General features: G+C 37.4%; 1 protein-coding gene across 4 annotated transcripts in view; it reads right to left on the minus strand.

Moving 5' to 3' along the window:
• Positions 1-1,566: 1,566 nt before the first annotated feature.
• Positions 1,567-20,897, minus strand: part of LOC149173238 (flowering time control protein FCA-like) — a 29,633-nt gene continuing 10,302 nt past the window's right edge. Inside the window, exons 2-17 of one of the 4 annotated variants that reach the window (XM_089424545.1) lie at positions 8,243-8,403; positions 6,958-7,040; positions 6,807-6,858; positions 6,426-6,493; positions 5,972-6,038; positions 5,801-5,880; positions 5,624-5,688; positions 5,456-5,518; positions 5,192-5,363; positions 4,944-5,057; positions 4,177-4,755; positions 4,035-4,079; positions 3,659-3,868; positions 2,966-3,277; positions 2,118-2,166; positions 1,567-2,036 (exon numbers count right to left, since the gene is read on the minus strand). In XM_089424545.1, the coding sequence (XP_089280671.1) occupies positions 2,029-2,036; positions 2,118-2,166; positions 2,966-3,277; positions 3,659-3,868; positions 4,035-4,079; positions 4,177-4,755; positions 4,944-5,057; positions 5,192-5,363; positions 5,456-5,518; positions 5,624-5,688; positions 5,801-5,880; positions 5,972-6,038; positions 6,426-6,493; positions 6,807-6,858; positions 6,958-7,040; positions 8,243-8,306 (2,031 nt within the window). In that variant the 5' untranslated portion in view covers positions 8,307-8,403 and the 3' untranslated portion in view covers positions 1,567-2,028. The remainder of the gene's footprint in view (positions 2,037-2,117; positions 2,167-2,965; positions 3,278-3,658; positions 3,869-4,034; positions 4,080-4,176; positions 4,756-4,943; positions 5,058-5,191; positions 5,364-5,455; positions 5,519-5,623; positions 5,689-5,800; positions 5,881-5,971; positions 6,039-6,425; positions 6,494-6,806; positions 6,859-6,957; positions 7,041-8,242; positions 8,404-20,897) is intronic. The other 3 variants (XM_089424544.1, XM_089424543.1, XM_089424542.1) reach the window with 3 other exon arrangements.

The raw sequence follows: 20,897 nt of genomic DNA on the forward strand, positions 1-20,897 counted from the left end.
CTGCGTAGAGACTTTAACTTTTTGGTTTTTGAACAGTTCGCTCCTTATGTGGAGCATCTCTATCACCATTAACTTATATTGGACAAGCAATGCCTTGTATACTGCATATGCTTCGCATCTACAAAATGTAAATTTCTCTTACTGATGAAAATTATGACTTTTTCCATGGAAAGAAGAAACACTAATGTGAATTGTAAAGAAGCAAAGAAATACTTTTAACAAAACAACAATAAATATATACAGCAAACATATTTTTATCAACTAGCTTATTTCGATCTTAGACCCCAATTTATGAAGCGTAAAAACAAATCAAGCCCCAAGATGTAAACATTTTCTCAAGTTGATTTTTCTCAAGACACTTGATAGGTACAAGCTAGTTTCTTCAATAGAAGACCACTTTTGAGGCTTCTAAAAATCAGAGTAGGACAAAGAGGATAATTTTAGGTAACATGGTTCCCTCAAAACCATATTTATAAAACATCAAAAAAATCAAATCTCTGGAAGTACATTTTTTCTCAAACTTTGGAACACAGATGATTTTCTTCGAAAACAAATTCCTTGAAGATAAAACTGAAATGGTTCACTCCGACCACATTTTAAAAGATTACATGGAACAATCAAATCAAATAACAACAACCTTCAAAGTAATTTGCCTAAAAGGGCCTTTCTGCTCAAGGTGTGCTCTAATGCCATAGGTTTGCCAAATTGGACCGTCTTACTAACCCATAAGTTTCGCCAAATTGACTGTCTTGCTAACCCATGCATATGCCAAATTGGATTGTTACACTACTAACTCAATAAAATATTATACAGATGTAATAAAATACAATACAATTATACTCGTTAACAAACGCATTTATAAGCACTTCTTTGAAACTAAACAGACTTATCACTTTTCTAATTACAGTTAAATATAACACAATTATCAAACCCATTTACATTTCAAATCGATGACTATATTCAGAATGACTACCGATGATTTCTATGTCTTTGAAGGAATTCCGGCAATGGAAAAATTCAGTAGTTCTTTGTTATCATGTTCTAGACCTGATGCTCGAAATTGGAAACATTTGAGAAAAACTTTATTAAAGAAAAATAACTATGAAACATGGGCAATTTGACTATATTACAAGAAAGACAGCACCTATCATATTGTAAACATTATTTTGATGCATTCAGGTTTTGACTCTTACGAGAATGGGTGGAAACTTATTCCTTTGCATTTGTTTTAATTGCAATTTTACCTTATGACGATACCTTTTTACCAGTGACGAAACTCTCGTATTCAATTGCAATTTCAACATAATTGTTCTATAACAGGGGCAAATGATAAAAATAATGTGAAATTTTAATCTTTGGACACATACAAAAGCACACCAGCACACAAACTCACGCATGTAGATCAGGAATAATGTCAGACCAAATATTTCAAAGAAAAAAGAATAGTTATTTATACTCGTACAACAACTGCCATTAGTTGTTTATACTCAAGTTAGTGAAACAGCTTTATAGAGTTTTGACCTATCCTCTCATTTATTACCTCTCGTCTTGTTAAGGACGCCTTGATTTCCAAAATTGTTATTATATATCTTCTCAACTGAAGGGAAGTAATCTAGAACAAAACAATACCTCGGATACAACTCTGAATTCAAATCACTGTTACAATAAAGCCTTCCAACATCCAAGTTAAATCTTTGAACATAGCTTTCATTACAATAGAACAAGCGGACTCCAATTTTCAAGTTGCCCAAAAGATTCCTAATATTAACTATCATCTAATCTTTAAGATTTGTAATGGCATGAATCACCTATTACAATCTCTCTAACATGCATATCAAATATCTGAACTGTATTTGGATTTCAGGTGTTACATCTTCACACAGTCCAGCTATTTCAAGTCCCACAATGTCTCAAACCTTCAATATTGTATGCTCTTTGCATCTATTATAGAATGATGCATACTCGATTCATGCACTCGCAGTGTGAGCCTTGACGAAAAATCATCACATCTTCAAAAAATTCAATTGCCTATGCCCCTGTCACACAATCACTACACTCAGCAGGACATTTTTTGAGATGACATATACTCCATAATAAATTCCTAGACTTCAAGTTACCTGCAGGCCTTGCTTTCCACATCCAATCTTGTGTTGTAGGCAAGCTCTGCTGCCAACAAAAACAAAGGGAGAAAATCTTGGCATAAGATTGGTAGCAACCTTTTTAGAAGGTACTCAAAAGAGATCATCAGCTAAAATACATTATAACAAATCTGCAAACAATTTCTTAAACAAGAAGACTGATTATTGATCATAGAGAATTTAATTGATATTTGAAACTGTTTATGGTTATAACAGAATCATAAGAGTCGATTGTTGACAACATAAACTTGAATCCCAAACACATTTCCAAAATGTGTGGCCCATAATGTACAATTTGGGCAAATACAACCCTGTTTTGTGTGTGTGTGTAACATATAGAGTTTTCTCTTAGTAAATGCGATACAATATTCATAGTGCATCCATAAATAAGGCAAAAACAAGACAACAAAATAACATATACAAATTCCACAAATATTATGTTTCTAAAGAATACAAACAGATAGCCAAATTGGTCATTAACAGTGATATGCTAAATTCTTCATTCTATCCAACAACCACAAGAGTGGCTCTATCTAAAGGAAGCAATTCCTAAATTCATTTAAGAATGAATTCCTAAATTCATTTAAAAAGCAATTTCTGAATTCTTGCAATAAGTAATGATAATGAGTCAACGTACAATGTTCTGATTAACTGAACTCATTGAGTTTTGGGACATTATTACCCTAGTTCTGAAATGTCCAAGTTTTGAAAAATTATTGGGGAGAAGCATTTTGAAGAACTTAAGTCATAGATGCAAAGGTTTGGTTTTAATTTTCCTGAACTGCTGCAACAATTTGATAAAAAATGATACCCAAAATATAACTCACAGTTGGCAATGTCGACTGTGCAATTTGTGGCTGCTGTTGCTGCAGTTGAGGCTGAGGCTGTTGCTGTAGTTGAGGCTGCTGCTGTTGCTGTAGTTGAGGGTGTTGCTGTTGATGTAATTGATGATGCTGTGCTTGAGGTTGCTGCTGTTGATTTAAGTGAGGCTGCTGCTGGTGGTGTAGTTGAGGATGTTGCAATTGAGTTTGCTGCTGTGGCTGAGGCTGCAACTGTGGCTGAGGCTGAGGCTGCAAACGTGGCTGTTGTAGTTGTTTTTGCTGTTGCTCAAATACTGTCAGCTCATCAGGTTTCTCCCACTAAAAACCAAAATAGAACAACTATAAGAAAGGACCATGAAAGTTATTAAGCATAGTCTATGGGCATACAAGACATCAAAATGAGAGATCCATAAACTGGTGAATAAATGCTGCTGTTTTTGCTGTTGCTCAAATACTGTCAGCTCATCGGGTTTCTCCCACTAAAAGCCAAAATAGAACAACTATAAGAAAGGACCGTGAAAGTTATTAAGTGATGGGCATAAACGTCATCAAAATGAGAGATCACATAAACTGGTGTATAAATGCTGCAATCTAAACAGCAGCCCAGATCTACTTTGCCCACACTGCCATTGTTAAAAACAAGATCAAATCAACATAACTTATAGGAAAAAGAACACCACATTACACAGGTTGCTTTACCTTGCTTTCTCCTGTAACACTATTGTAATAGTATTTGTATCCCTCTGGAGATGTATGCTCAGTCCAGACACAAGTTGCTGGAGCAGGGGCCTGAACACTAACAGATGCAACAGTTGGAGCAGTTACAGGCTCAGTTGCCGTAGAAGCTGGGCCCATAGAGCTAGTACTTGCTACTGCTACTGTTTGTGGCTGTGCTGCAAATGTCCAGGGCTACACAAGCAGCCAAAAACAAACTCAATACCACACCATATGCCAATCCTGGTCTTACTACTAAGAACAACTTTAATTAAATATTTACATCAAGCCTGAATAAAGAAGAAGAATTGGATCTATCCTAAATTAATTGTAGATGCATCATAAATTCTATAACACCAACTTGTTGCTGTGCAGTTTGCTGAGCCGGAGCCACTTGATAATACGCCTGAACAATCAATAACATGAATAAATGATGTCAAGACCATGAATGTGCAAACTGCTGACTGAAATCTTTAAATCCAACAAAAGGGTCTAATTCAAACCTGTTGGGGCTGAGACTGCATTGGCACTGCTTGCTGCTGCGGTTGTATTGCCACTGCTTGCTGCTGTGATTGTGTTGCTGCTTGTGCTGCAGGTAGCTGGAGCTGTTGTGCAAATGAAGGATGCTGTTGTGACTGGAAATTTGGCTGCATAGTAGGTTGTTGTTGGTGTACTAACTGAAGAGCAGGTTGCTGTTGCTGGGGCTGTGCTTGCTGTTGATGATGAGGCTGCATAGATTGTGCTGGCATACTCAGTGGAACAACCTGCTGGAGAGTTGGAGCAGCATGTTGCTGCACTTGGGATTGGGAGACAGGCAATTGCCCATATTGAGATAATGACTGCTGTGACACTGGTAGCTGACCAAATTGGGGCTGCTGAGCAAGTGGTTGTGAGGCCTGCATCTGTTGACCATATTGCAAGGATTGCTGAGCAGGCTGCAATTGTGAATGAGATTGTTGTGGTTGTGAATGCTGATGTTGAAATGGAGTTTGCATCTGTTGCTGCATCTGGCGTGGCTGCTGCACTGGTGGTATCCAACCTTGAGGTTGAGACTGCCGCTGCGCAGGAGGTGAATTAAAACCCTGTTGGCATCATAGGATTCAGCACATATAAAACTGCAGGAAGCAAGAATTCCTCCAGACTAGGGCAACTTGGACAACCATTTAAAGATACACTCGAGTGCAGCCAAAAATAACAAGATGATAAAAATAATTCTAAGCCACTCATTTGCAATTCCATACGGAAAACAGGTCAAATAACCAAGAATTACCTGCAGCTGAGGAGGGGCAGTCATCCTTGCAGGACCACCTATCGTGGAAGAGGTGTGAACAGATCCCTGAATCGGACCATTCATTGACATTTGTGAAACACTCGTTGGGCCCACCTGAAAATTTGCATAACAAATAGCAATCCAGTTTCAATTACAATAGGCAGATTTATACTCGTTAAGCAATAGCAGAGATCATGCCTGTGTATCCCAGGAAAATTCTTTAGAAAGTGGGCTTCCCATCATCGTACCATTGGTGAGTGTCCTCCAACAGATCCTGATCTACCACTAGCAGTTGAAGGGGCAACATAAGGATGGGAACCAACTTGTGGAGATGGGTTTCTCACACTTGCGACACCAGCAGGACGCCAGTTTGAAGGCATGCCACGTCCTCCCATGTGCCCTCCACCACCAAAAGATGGCCTTAAATTAAACACACATAAGGTGTCAAATGAATAGAAACACGTAACACTTCAAATCACCAACTTGTCTAATTCAAAGCTTCTCAAGCTCACCTTGATCCAAATGGCCTCTGCAATTCTGTTCCGTAACCTGGACCTCCAAATGCAGGCACATTTCTGGATATTAACCACATCAAAATAAATCATCAAACTCAAGCAGGACTACAGAAACACTAACAAATATAATATGTTGAAGAAGGCAATGGGATCACATGACCAAACCTCATGTCTCCAGATTTAGCTCTCTTGGGCTCAGCAAATCGCACAGCCAAAGGTTGACTGCAACCCTAAAAGAAATTAAAAATTAAATGCATTAATGCACTTACATGTACTTCACACTGGTCAGATATACCGAAATGTTAATACCAAAAATTACCAATTTCAGAGTAATATACTTACTCTCATCACATGAATTCCATTCAATCCACTAATGGCTGCTTCTGCCATATCTCTGGATGGGTACTTCACAAATGCACACCCTGTATACATGGTATAAACAGTGTGCTGCTCACTGTCAAACTAATATCCAACCACATCAAACTGTTAAAAATGCAAAAGTAGACTACATACCTCTGCTCTGCTTCTGTTCATCTCTCATGATATATATGTCATCAACATGACCAAACCTAGCAAAAATCTGTTAATCCAAACACGTTATTCTATAACTCTGAACTGTTCATCTCAAAGAAATTATATATAAAACAAATTCAACTCTCCACATCAGTCAATGATCAGTGCACTTAGGCACAATAGATAAACTCAAATTAGTAAAGCTAGTGTTGCACCACCAAAAGCACTTTCACAGTAATAACTGGCATATTCACTAAATTCAATAAAGATATGAGAGAATATTTCAAATTCATGTGATAGACAATTAAATGGTTGTAAATATATATTTAACTGAACTTCAATCTAAAGTGCCACAAATCTCCCATTATTTAAAAATTACGTCTCCAACTAGATATTTGTTCCTAATCACTAATTGAAATTTGAAACAGTTCAATACTGTGCACAAAACAATCACCTCTTCAATTTCATCTTCTGATGCTTGTTTATTTAAGCAACCAACAAATAATTTGTGCTCCACTGTACCTAACATAAACATAATCGACATGAGGATTACAGACATTTCTCAGATACCCTGATATCATAGCAGAGATTGTATTGCAAAAGGACAAACATCAAAACATGCCAAAGATGGTTTTAGAAAGGTCTTCACAAAGAACTGATTGACAAAGTACAGAAGCATTAAAGAAAATGGTGTTAGCAAACTGAAACAATTACAATATAATCCACATTTTCCCATAAATAGTTCTCCTTCAAGCAGAAAATTTAAAAAAAGAGAAGGGCAGAATTCTCTCAATGTTCACAGGAGCTTTTGATTAGGTAGACAACAGAAACCTACCCAGCTGCTCCCGCTCTCCATCAGCAAATCTAACTTGTAAAGGACTGATCCCCTACAAAATGGAAACATATAGTGAAAAAGAATCGTAATTATCCAAAGGTGCTGTCCCACACAAATTTCCAACTGCAATTTTTGAAAATTAAAAACTCACCCCTGGTAATGTATGTTTATTGTGAAGAGCTTTAATGGCTCTCTCAGCTTCCTCAATAGTTGCATATTTGATAAAATAGCAGCCTGTAGCATAAAATATTTGACACTCGAAATACTTGTCATTTATGATTATAAAACACTTTCAAAAAAATGCTGGAAAGTATAGAAACTGATTTACATCAAACAAATGTTAAAACATAGAAAACCCAATTTTATATTACGATATAACGTAATCAACAGGGAAGTATAAATCAAATGTGTTGTCATCCCCCCCCCAAAGGAAGTATAAATAAAATGTGTTGTCATCGCAGCCCCCCGCCCTCCCCAAGGGATAGCTCAATTGGTTCCACTATATTTCCAAGGTGCAGTCACAATGTAAGCTCATGGGATACATTTTCAACAAGTCCTTTGGGTTCTCAGATGCCGTTCATGCACATTAGCAGTTAATAGCATTTTTCTAAGTTGTTTCTTCAAGAAAAATGTGTTCTGTCCTGAAAACCTAATAAGTTTGGATAATTACTTACAATAGACTGAATCATTTAGAAATATCAATGTATCCTGCAAAAATTAAGTGTCAAAATATACAAATTATTATTACACTGCTTCAATTAAAAATACATATTTATCTTAGGAAGATTATGAAAAAGGAATTCCTTTTTACTGTCCAGACGTGTGGTACACAATATCCTCAATATGCACAAATTTCTCTGTCCTTTTCAGCTCGAAATCCATGGTAAGAAAGGGAGAAATGTTATTGGTGTCCACTGAAGACCAATATAGGTCAATAGGGCACTGCAAATAAAAATAGCGAAAGAGCAATGCCTAGGGCATGTCCTCCTTAATGTTTACAAATTAAATAAAAAGCATAGCAGTAGTTGTAATATATAGTAAACAATCAGTAACTTATATGTAATCAAACCCATGTATCAAAATCAATGTGTACTCTAAGAAATATATCAGAGTAACTTATATAATAAAGCACTGGTAAAGATGGTTAGGATGCTGTCTATCTCATAGGAATGAATTATTGTTCCTATGTTGGTAACTAAAAAATCAGGCAAAATGTAGAAAAATGCATGATACTTATTTAAGGATTCGGATTCATGACATCCAGTAGAAATGTTTAACTACAGGCCCTCACAAGTGAGAATCATGTGAAACTTTGACAAAAATGATAGAACAAAGCTGTAAGGAATCAAGTAGTGAGAACACAGCCTGGGATCAGAAAAGTTTACGAGTACGACTCACTACAAAAGCTTCAAGACTAGAAATGAAAGGCGCCCTACCTGGCACCTTCTCATTAATCCAACCACCACTCCTCTGACTTTCTGTGATATGTATGTTGTCCATTTGGTTAGTCACCAAATCAAATCAAGTAGTAGCCTAATGTATATGCCGGACCGAGCACAGCAACATTGAACGTTGGGGGACCTTGCCGGACTTTAATCTGTTACATCATTTGAGTGAGCTTAGACCCCCTCAATTATATTTGGTAAAAAATTCTGATCCATACAAGACAAGCAGATCATTGCCCATTATTTCCATACAGCATATGTATACATGCCATCACATTTCTCATGTGCATTATCATGGAAATAAAAACTGCAAGTCTGTTGCAGGCATCTAAGCTTTCCATAAATACCAGTAATGACATTACTCGATCCATTCCAACTTCGTCTTTCATATTGCCAACATAATTCCAACACAAGACATCTATTCTCTGGTTAGAAATACCTCAAGTAAATATACAAGGCCTGGTTGGGTTCAACCAACCAGCCTATCAAGAGGAACAGAATTAAGTTCTACAATATTTTACTCATAGTTCTCCACCATTTCTATATCCTCAATATAAGAAATAAAAGAAACCATCCCAAATATCCAACAAGAAGAATGACTCCAGTTGGTATGATCAGCCTTTTCAGCTTTGCAGTGAACAGAACTTGCAATCCTACTACCATTCAAAACAGTCGAAAGAAAGAATTAACAATTTATTCCAAACATTCAATGAAACAGCAATCACTATTTGTTAATCTTATAATCAATAAAAAAGAGGTGTGAACTAGAATGTAGAAATGTATGGAACAATGATACATGGTTTTTCGAGCTCGAGATCTGAACATAACATAATTTGAGAGAAATAAAAGACAGCTAAAACTCACCACACTATCAAGATGCATCTAACCTAGAAGAACACATAAAATCTGCCTGTAAAAAGAGCAGAAATATATGTATACATATATAACCCATATAATTTGCCTGTAGAACTCCATAAATATATATGTATGAACTTCAAAGTGTGTGTCTGTGGCCACTATCACGGAGATATTTTCTCAACTAGAAGAACACACATAAAATCTGCCTGTAAAAAGAGCAGAAATATATGTATACATATATAACCCATATAATTTGCCTGTAGAACTCCATAAATATATATGTATGCACTTCGAAGTGTGTCTGTGGCCACTATCACGGAGATATTTTCTCACCAAAACTGGTGCAAAGACAAAGTACTGTCGAAATATCTTCTAACTGAAAACATCATGGTACAATCACTATATAAGCAAATTCAAAGTAAGCAAGCTCACTGTTCTGATAGTGCATTCTTATTGCAGTGCTTTGCTATGTATTAATCAATATATGTTTATTATAGTGTAATCACTAACAGTCAAGCAATGTTCCTTGACATCCATGTGCTTCATCACAATGGCAATTCAGACAAATAGGCCCAGTAAAGCCACTACCATTGAAGGTACATATCTAAATCCTTGCAAACAAGGAATAATAGCATAGATCCATCTTAACCCTATATCTACTAAACTTCAACAAGGATCAGAAGTAATTGAGGGCAATGTTATCAGAGCCGGCAGACTGGTAAACCCCATGAACAGGGAACTGATCAGAACTGGACCAGAACCAGTATAAAAGACAGATAAAAAAAAAGTGAATCAACCAAAGAATACATAAAATATTCAAATTTATACACACATGAAGCCATGCATATGAATCCAAACCATTTATACACAAATATGCAAAAGGTTTCATTTATAAAATTAAATAGCAACCAAAAGTGCATATAACCAGAATAGAACTTAGTGCAATACATCTCTGAACCAAAAATATATCAACGGAGGGGATGGCCTTTGGAGTCCAAAGAAATAAACAAAGAAAGAATTAAAATAAACAAAAAAACAAAAACAAAAAACATCTTGCTACAACAAAATACCCACATTACATCAAAATCATTGTCTATGTTGGGATCCTCATTATCAATATCATCACCCTCTCAGCATTAAAATAAGATAGAAAAAAGTTAACATGTCAAATAGAGGTTTTGTTTGAGTAATGAGTACATTTTTACTAGGGTCATGATAGAGGAGTTCAACAATCAATGCCACTAACATCAAGGTACATACTTGATTAAATGTTAGTTTCATACTCTCATAGAGAACACAATCCAATGGAAACATTGCAAACATCCTGAAACAATCAATGGTAATGTTAAAAATGTAAGTTAAAGGCCATTTTCATCCTTCTACTTCAAAAATTTAACATTACTATTAGTTACATAGCATTAGTAAGGGAACCTAGAATTGAACATTAAGCTGACCCACTCATTGATTATAGTTTTCCTCAAAGTCCATGGGGTCTTGGATAGACGGTGATCGGGTGCTCTGTTAAGGCACTGCATCATATGAAGTCACTGGTTCAATTCTTTGCCCCAATCAGGGTGATATATTGGACATGATGAAGATGTAGTCCCACCAAGCTTACCAAAACAAAACAAAAAAAATAGTTTTTCCTTCAAAAAAAAATTACATTTGGAGGGTCCTTGGTTACATTGTACAGAACCAGCCAATTCCGTATGCTAATTTAGTAATGAACCAGCCTTTTCCGATTCCCAGACCAGCATGGGGGTCAAACCAGTCAGACTGACTGGTTCCACAGGTTCCAATACTGTTCAAATGACTTCTCTTTTTATCCCACTTAACAATAATAGATCAAAGATTAAGATGGATCTATGTTAATATATTTATATCTTTGATTTGGAATTCAACTTCTGGATCCATCACATAGAAATTTTTCCTATTGACGTTTTGAACCATCAAATGTGATTCATCTTCAAGACAAATTATGAAGAAAATACTATGTTGCACGAGTTTCCGGTACGCGGGTACTTTTGGTATAGGGGAACAAGTATTCGGCACAGCTAAAAGCTTTGCCCAAATTTACAGGAAACGTCAAGTTGAGAGCGGAAATAATATAATATATTAAAAATAAAAATAGAATTATTTATTTATTTCCATCCAAAACTTGTCAATCAAATTCCATCTAGCAGATTCCATCTTGTAATGAAATATATAAAATATTGAAATTTGAAATACTGCCAGAAAAAATCAAAATATTAATCCATCAACAATTTGCCAATCAAATTCCTTGCCAGCAAAGAAACATGTCGAACTCCCAAATATGAATATATTATCAATATTAGCAATCTTAGAGGCAAGAGCCAGAATCCAGTTTTTGCTAATCCTCCAACCATCATCCCTGTTTAGATTGTCAGCCCATTTCGGCTAACTCTATGCGGTGAAAGTAATCAATTTTAGCAAAGGACCCAAGAATCTTCAACACAGATGTGATAGTTGGCTTTTTCAGAGTGTTCAGCTAGGGCTGAGGAGCAAGAACTTATGTTTGATATCGGCAGAATGCTCTTGAATTCTAAGCTTAATGGAATGACCAGTTTCACCCACATAAGGCTTTCCACAAGAACCAGGAATCACGTAAACACCTCTCATGTTTAAGGGGCCAATGGGTTCTTTGACAGACTTGATGGAGGATAGAATGGTGTTGAGAGGTTTGAAGGCAGCAGAGATGTTACTTTTTTTAAAGATGCGAGCAGCTTGTCAATTGTTCCTTGAATGAAAGGAAGTTGACCCCTTCATTCAACTTCAAATGGTATGCACATAATAGCTAACATAAGTTCACTATCAACAATGTAGGGGAGAAAAAGGAAAACTAAGTTATATACAGATGTAATGGGGATAAAAATGAATGATATAGCTATGTGACAGTGAACAGATAAAGTGAAAGACAGAAAATGAATTAGAGAAAATTGACATTGTCGTAGTTTCTTAGGAATGAGAAGTTGCCTTATTAAGGAAAATGTCGAACAATTAGGTGCTCTTGAATGGGTAATAAATCCATGCTACAAAAGATCATGAAAAAAAATGTCTCAACCACTTAATGTGCACCATACCTCATCATGGTTGATGACTAAGTTACCCCTTTCAACATCAGATTTAAGAGTATTAGAAATAGACCCAAGTAGCATGCATTTAGCAGTGCAGAGCCTTCGTCCTTTTACTTCTTCACATCATTCCAACCTCCATTTATCCAATCACAACTTATCCTCAAAACCTCAGTGTAATAGAGTATGTTGCACTCTTTCTGTTTGGCCACTCTCAAGAACTTTGGTAAATAGCAAATAAGTACACAAAGGAGTTCAAAACTGATTTTGTGTCACATGAAGTCTCTCTATGACTACTCACTAGTACCTATTTCACCTGAATCCAAATTAAAGAATAGGGAACTATATAACTTCTAAGGAAATGAATGCTCTAATAAGTCATAAATGGAAGAGTCGAAAAGAAACAATTCTGCTGCCAATTTCATTGACCTCAATTCATTCACAATCAAAAATTGAATCTCCTTACTTCCGCATTTTTTAAGACCAGGTGAGTTAATTATTATACAAATATTCTAAAGCCGCTCTACAATGTCAGCATGCTCCTTAGAATAGATTATGGACAGATTTAATTTTAAAAATTCAATATTTGATTTCAAGTTTTTGATCATTGATTTCAAGTCGGTAATAGATAATCAGGAGAAATATGCACAACATAGTGAATACAGATTGAAGAATGGACCTAAAATATAGAATTTGCTCTAATAGGTCATAAATGGCAGAATCAAAAAGAAACATCTCCGCTGACAATTTCATTGACCTCAATTTATTGACAATCAAGAATTTCATCTTTTTTCTCCCTCATTCTTTGAAGACCAGGTGACTTAATCAATATACAAATATTATAAAATCAGTTTACAATGTCAGAATCCTCCTTGAAATAGATTATGGACAACTTTAATTTTAAAAATTAAATATTTGATTTCATGTTTTTGAATCTTGATCATTGATTTCAAAACAGCGATAGATAATCAGGAGAAACCTGCAAATGGTGAACTTTACTCACCATCGGCTTCAACATTATTGAGTTTATTGATCCATCTTGAATCACTACCAAGCATTGTTTTAAAAAACCGCCGTTTCGATACAGAAACGGCCGAGTTGATCCGAGCCGATACCCTCAGCCATGACTCGGCCTTTGAAACGGTACGTTTGGCCGAGTCAGCCATGACTCGGCCTTTGAAACGGTACGTTTGGCCGAGTTAGCCATGACTCGCCCGAGTCATTCAATGACTCGCCCGAGTCATTCAATGACTCGCCCGAGTCATTCAATGACTCGGCCGAGTCATGGCTGACTCGGCGAACTCGGCCATTTCTGTTATGACTCGGTCGAGTCACAAAAAGCCGGCCCAGAACACGTTATATCGCCGAGATATCGGCGATATTCGGAAATATCGCGATATTGTCGGCGAGCCGAAATATCGCCGACCAAATATCGCGATATTTTCGAGTTTTGAAAATCGCGCGAGATTTACGATATTTCGGCGATATATTGGAAAATATCGCGCGACGACCTAAAATATCGCCGACGACCCTGAAAACATTCTGCGCGGACTATATAATTCGATTTTTGGTTTTTTTAAGTCGTTTTGGTTTTTTCTGAGCGCTAGAAGTCCAATGTGGTTGCTGCCAAGGAGGGTTTGAAGCCAATACGCCATCAACAACGAAGATTTCTAAGCTGCAAGTGCCAAGAACTATAAGACAAACTCGATTTTCATTCTTCCGGTTCCCTACAATCATTTGCTTGGTTTTTGATTTGATTTCAAACTGCAAGGGTTTGCATTGAACCACAAACATGAACCACTTCCACCGGACAGGAGCAATCAACAGACAAGTTTGAAGTCACAAAAATACGCTGCCATTACCATATAATATATATGCACAGCGTGACAGCATAGAGGATTCTGATTTACAGATGGCAGCTGTGTAATAATTAATTAATAAATTATGTAATATGCTAGGCTGCAGAAAGTTGAAACAATCAAGCATCTAATCATAATGTGCGGCTACAAAATATTTTCAGTGTTCAAACTTCACAATTACCCATTCTGCAAAGTTCAAACAACATTCAATATACAGTTTCTCATGATCTTAAGTTTTAACTTGATGTCCTCATGTGACATGTCAATTTTTGGAAAGAATGTAACAGTAGAAGTATGAATGGGATAAATGAGCATATATTCCTCCTCTTCTACAGCATTTATGCCCAAAAGATGTAGGGAATCATCACCTACAGCAGGTCTAGACTCTAAATTTTAAAGTTATAAATATAAAGTTTAAAGTTTTAAACCATTTGCAAACTACATATGTCATAAACCATCAGTAATGTGATGTCAAGTTTATGAATGGAATTCTTATAGGTGTCTATAAGATCATCAAGACTTTCTTATATGTAACATGGGGCAGATTTCAAAGAACCTTTAAAACTTAAGATCCTTCCCTCTCAATTTTACTTCTGCCCCCAAGATGGTCGAATCTAGAATCTATCTCAAGAGCTTGATGTTGTGTTTCCTTAGAATCCAAATATCACAGAATCTATACTCCATTAATTATATAAAGAGGTTGATAGTAATAGGGTTCCTATAAACACACATCTACGTACATTTCCATCGATTTCGATTGGATTCAAACAACCACATTTCACATCATTAATGTAACTAATTTCAGGCCTATACACTTTAATAGAATGCCCACAATTATCTAAGTTCTTGACTTCTTCTATTTTCAACATACTTCAAGAATGTCCATTGTCTACCTGATGGATCTTAGAACTTTAGAAGCCAATGATAACGCTTACAAAAACTCAAATGAAGAGAAGGATGATGATATTCTCAAAGATCCGAACCTTTTCAACTGCTAAAAACATGTTGTCATGGATAAGTATCAAAGTTTGAAGAAGTACTGTTGGAATTTGGAAACCTCATCTTTTCTCTCCCATATCTATGCAATCATCAAAATCCTCCCTCCATCAGCTCAAAAGGTGTTGCCTTCTTCTTCAAAGATTGCACCCTGCCTTGCTGGTTAAAGATGTAACTTTCTTTGTGCTCACTGCTATGAACTTATGAAGTCTAATAATGCATTATGCACCTACAGCAGTGGTATAAGTTATAAGTTATAACAGTTATATATTTTTCCCATGCTTGGCATAACTCTGAAAGAAATTGTTCTCATTCCGTGCCAATTTGCTATGTGTTTCATTTGCCATTTGGATACCTCACGTTACAACATGTTCATACTCTTTTGTTCAAGAGTATTCAACAGTCAACTTGTATTACACTTCTATTCAACAGTCAACTTGTATTACACTTCTATTCAACAGTCAAGTTAAAATTGTTTTGTAAAATGATGTGGTTATTTGTAATTTGAAAATTTCGTATTACTTATTAAGTTACTAATTCCAATTTTTTTTTGGTGCTCTAGGTTTCCGTTTGAGTTAGCCCACTACAAAATACAAATATGCCAAAAGCCTTGGACCCATTTTGGGAGTATGGGAGCCCTGATGGTGGGACAAATCGTGCATATCTTACATGCAAATTGTGTGGGGACAAGATGACAGGTGGGATTACACGACTGAAATACCATCTTGCTAGACTCAGTGGACATGATGTTGGGCTTTGTACAGTTTCTAGTCCGGAGCTTATACAAAAAGCTCTTGAGGCAATTGAAGAAAAGGACAGAAAGAAGGAAGAGGCGGAAAGAAACAAAGCTGAACGTGCAGGTAGATCTTTCGGGATATCTTCTCCTGATTTTGGTGTTGAGGGTAGTGGGCCTAGTGGGAGGGGCTCCACAACTGGCACACCATCACATGCTACTGCTAGTGTGAGTGCGAGGTCATCATTTTTTGTTCCATTAACAGGCGCTGGAGCACAACCTGGCATAAAATCGCTTGTTAAAAAAAAGGAGAAGCAAGAAGCAGATAGAGTCATGGGGAGGTGTATTTTTTGGAGCGACTTACCTCTCAGCATCATATTTTGGCAGCCAATGTGTGATGCTATTGCTGTTGTGGGCCCAAGGTACAAAAGGGCCACATCTGCGGAGTTGCGGGGGCCAATTCTTCAAGCAGAAAAACAGGACATCAACTCTAGATTGGCGGAGTTGAAAAAGACATGGGAAGTCACTGGATGCACAGTGATGTCTGATGGTTGGACAGATAGGAAGGGTAGGACCCTTCTAAATTTCTTGGTACATTGTCCTAAAGGTACCATGTTTATTAAATCGTTGGATGCATCAGAACATATCAAAGATGTAGCAACGGTATGTGAGTTGTTAGATGGGTTCATTCGAGAGATTGGTGTGCAGAATGTGGTGCAAGTCATAACAGACAATGCAGCTAATTATGTGTCTGCCGGCAGAATGCTTATGGAGAGGCATCCCACATTGTTCTGGACTCCATGTGCAGCGCATTGTCTTGATTTGTTGCTTGAGGATATGGGGAAACTCTCCTTCATCAAGGAGGCAGTTGATATGGCTAGGAGCATCCCCAAGTTTATTTATAACCATGCTTTTGTTCTTAGCCTTATGAGGAGGTTCACTAGAAACAAGGATTTGCGACGTCCTGCCATCACACGTTTTGCCACAACCTTTATTACTCTACAGTCTTTGCTTCGATGTCAGTTCGAGTTGAAGCAAATGTTTGTGTCTGATGATTGGCGTAATTGTAGATACAACAGGAGACCTGATGGGAAAGCCATTGCAAAAATGGTGTACTCTGCGACATTTTGGCGTGGAGTAGAAGAAGCATGTGCAGTTAGCGAACCTATAGTAAAGGTTCTTAGATTGGTAGATGGAGAGAAGCCTGCAATGCCTTATTTGTATGAGGGCATGGATAGGGCCAAGGAGGCCATTCGTTCCTATTATGCAAACAAGGGTTCTATTGGCCTTGATAGGCAGATGATGTTATGGGATGTGATCGATAGTCGGTGGACAGGGATGCTTCATCGACCCATTCATGCAGCAGCACTCTTCCTCAACCCCGCATTTTCATACAAATGCAACTTTGATTTTGATGGCGAGGTGATGGAAGGGCTCCATTCCTGTATTCAGAGGATGGTACCTGATCTTGAGCTTCGTAGCAAAATTAATCGCAAGGTACAGTGTCATCAGGATTGTGTTGGCCTATTTGGCTTTGATGATGCCATTAGGGAAAGGGCCCTCTTCATGCCACGTAAGTGACAAGTCATCACTCATTAGAAATTAGAAATTTGAATTTAATTATGTTTTAACTTTTAACTTTTAAGTTTTTGAATTTTTTATTTCATTATTTTGTTGTAGATATTTGGTGGCGAAGCTATGGTGCAAGGGCACCAAATTTGCAAAAATTGGCTATACGAATCTTGAGTCAAACATGTAGCTCTTCAGGGTGTGAGCGCAATTGGAGTGTATTTGAGAAAATACACGCCAAAAAGCGCAACAGGTATAACTTTGAACTCAAGCCTTCAGTTGAGCAATTACACTTATTGTAATTTTTAATTTTTAATTTATGACCTTTAACTTCAAGTGTCAAGAGTCAAGAGTCAAAACTCATTACTTTTTTTGACACTCTTACAGGTTGGAGTTCGCATGCCTCAACGATTTGGTGTATGTGCATTACAACATCCGACTTCGAGTGAGGCAAATAGAATCGCCAATGGATCCAGATGCCATTTCCTTAGACAATATTGATGTATTGTCTCCGTGGAGGGTGGAGTCTGAGGAGCCCATATTGGAGGAGTCACCTTCATGGTTAGAGCCAATGGCAGATGATCCATTAGAGCAGGGGCAGCAAGAGGAGGACTCGGAGTCAGAGGAGCAGCAGCACTTAGAGGAGGAGCAGGAGGAGGAGGACACTGCGGGAGCATCAGCATCAACACCATCTGCTATAGATATAGGAGAGCATAGCTCCATGCCTAGCACTCATTATTTGACATTAGGTGCAGAGGCAGGATCAGGGCCTTCTACTACTAGGGGCAGGCCTGGCAAACAGCCCATCATGTTTTCCCGTAAAAGGGGAGAGGGCAGTAGATAGATAGTTGCTAGTTTTATTTGTTATGCTACATGTAACTCATGATGATGAGATACTTTTATATATGTGATGTTATTTTGTATTGGTTCTCCACATTTGAGTCCTTGAATGGACAATTATCAGGGATCGGCAGGATTTGGTATCGCCTTTGATATATCATTTCTATTTGACATCATATATATCAGTGTTTTCTTCATATTTATGTGCCAATGTGTTTATTTCATGTTGATATTGCTTTATATGTTTAAAAATCTGAAGAAAAAAAAAAAAGAATATATTATGCATTTTTTTATGCTTGCCGATATTTGTCGATATTTTCGCCAATATTGCCGATAAGATATTTTTTGGACCCTCGCCGATATTTTCCCGATACCGATATTATCAACACTGCGTTAAACATCAATTTAATATTTTTTTAATGGATTTTTAAGGTGATTTCTAATTGGTTTGGACTCCAAGGTGTTATATGAATTTGCTAAATGTCATTTGGGGTCCATTCCCCCTCCCAAACCCTATTTAACACACTCAAATGCTCTCTACTATTGATATGCTATTCAAATTTCATGGTAATGTTAAATTCTTAAAGTAAAAGTGACATTCTCCTTAATCTTCATTTTCATCCTTTTACTTAAATTTTTAACATTACCATGAAATGACTCAGGATGTTTGAGAGTGGTTTCGGCCTCATTGGATTTCATATGGAGAAAGTAGAATTTTAGATTTCATTCAAAATCCAGCAGACTTATCAGTTTTTCAGGATTTCAGGATTGGAGGATTGCAATGTTTCCATTGAATTTTGTCGTGTATTAGGGTATGGAACTCGTATTTAATCAAGAGCACCAATCACTCTATGTACCTTGATGTTAGTGACATTGGTTGTCGAACTCCTCTGGGATTCGCTCCCAAACCAAGAGCTTCTGAAAATGTCGCTCCCGCTCCCACTTTCGCTCCTGCTCCCAAGTAACACAAAGAAGAGAAAACATTTGGATCAAAAACGATTAAATGATCTAGTTTATGTCCAATACAACCTCCGGCTCAGACGAAACCATTTGCTGAACAAAAGACCTGATTCAGATCCCATTGTGTTGGAAGACATTGATCCAACATCAGATTGGGTAGTGGAGAGTCGTCCAACAGAGTTTGATCTTGATGAGGATCTTGATTTAGATTTAGATATCAAGACATCAATTGAACTTGAACATGCTGTTCAGTTGAATGCAGATCCCAATCCACCATCCTCAGTCTCATAGCCAGCAAGGACTCCAGTTGTAGGTGCTTCCTCTGCTCAGCCACGACAGAAGCGCAGCCGCATATCTACTCTATCTCAGCTTGCATCTGCTGCAGTTGCACAGCCTGCTAGTGGTACCACTTCTACAGCTGCAGTTGGAGATGATGATGAGGAGGAGGAGCCATGGACCCCCTGTCTGACTCTAATGATAATCCAGAGATTGATCGACATGATCTTGGCTCCTCTGGCAGTAGCTACTAGCCAGTAGCTGTAGTACTAGTACTGGAGTCTGGTCACAGTTTACTTTTTTTGTAGAGGCCATTTCTAGCCTCCTTGGTTATGTGTTTTTTGTTTTGAGTCTTTGATCATGTATGACAGTTGACTATGTATTGCCATTGGGTACCATTTTGATATAATGGATTGGTTCATGAGCCTACTTTGATCATATGTTGTCATCCATCTATATTATAATGCTGTGTGTTTGGAAACATGAATGAAAATCTCTAAAATTATGTTTAAAATCTTTAAAATTATGTTTTTTTATACAAAAATAAATATTTAATGTACTTTTTACAACGACCGAGTCATTGAAATCGAGTCGGCCGAGTCATTACCGTTTCGGAGTCGGAGTCGGAGTCGATCCTCGGCCGAGTCAGAGTCGGAGTCGGAGTCGGAGTTTTAAAACTATGGTATCAAGAGTAGACTCATTCTCCTCTTAACAAAACTATATATATAATTCAGCAACTTGTGTGAAGGACAGGCAGTAGCAAAGAAGTCTAACATGGCAATCAATGTGAAAATGTGCTATTATTCTTCCACGAAACTACTAACTGTTTACAAAGTAAGTTAGTAACATTATAGCATGCATAGTATATACATAATTCAGATACATGTCACATAAATCATGATTCATAAATGAAAGACAACTTACAAGATAGTAAGATAAAGACACTGACAGCTATAGTTTTCTCATTAAGTCATCAAAATCAAAATGTGTTACATAGGTCGTGCAATGCCAATGGAAAATAGAATAGAAAATATAAAACAACTACAGGTATACAAGCCTCAAGGCAATAGGTAGCCCATGACTCATGAGTCATCAATCCTCATAGTCAGCATCAGAATCAGCATCAATGTCCTCATCATCATGGTCACCACTGCTCCCCTCTGCATCCTCCTCCTCCACTGTATCCATAGTTGCCTCTACAACCGTTGGTGTGGAGGATGACCCCTCTAAAATATCACCGTCATCAAATCTAACAAGCTCTAGCACTGGATCATTAAGATCCATGTTGGCCAATGCCAACTCAACATTGTTGTCCAGACCCATATCATCAGGAAAGACATCCCACATCTTTGTCTTTCCCCTCAACCACTCTTCCCTCTGCCTATAAATAAGACAAAGGTTGGTGTGCACACACACCATTGTCTCTGCCCTGGACTGCTCAAGCCTACTCTCCTTCACACTAT

The sequence above is a fragment of the Pinus tabuliformis genome, chromosome 4_2 (assembly GCF_031772625.1).
Source record: "Pinus tabuliformis cultivar Carrire ecotype Pingquan chromosome 4_2, CPIR1, whole genome shotgun sequence".
NCBI lineage: Eukaryota > Viridiplantae > Streptophyta > Pinopsida > Pinales > Pinaceae > Pinus > Pinus tabuliformis.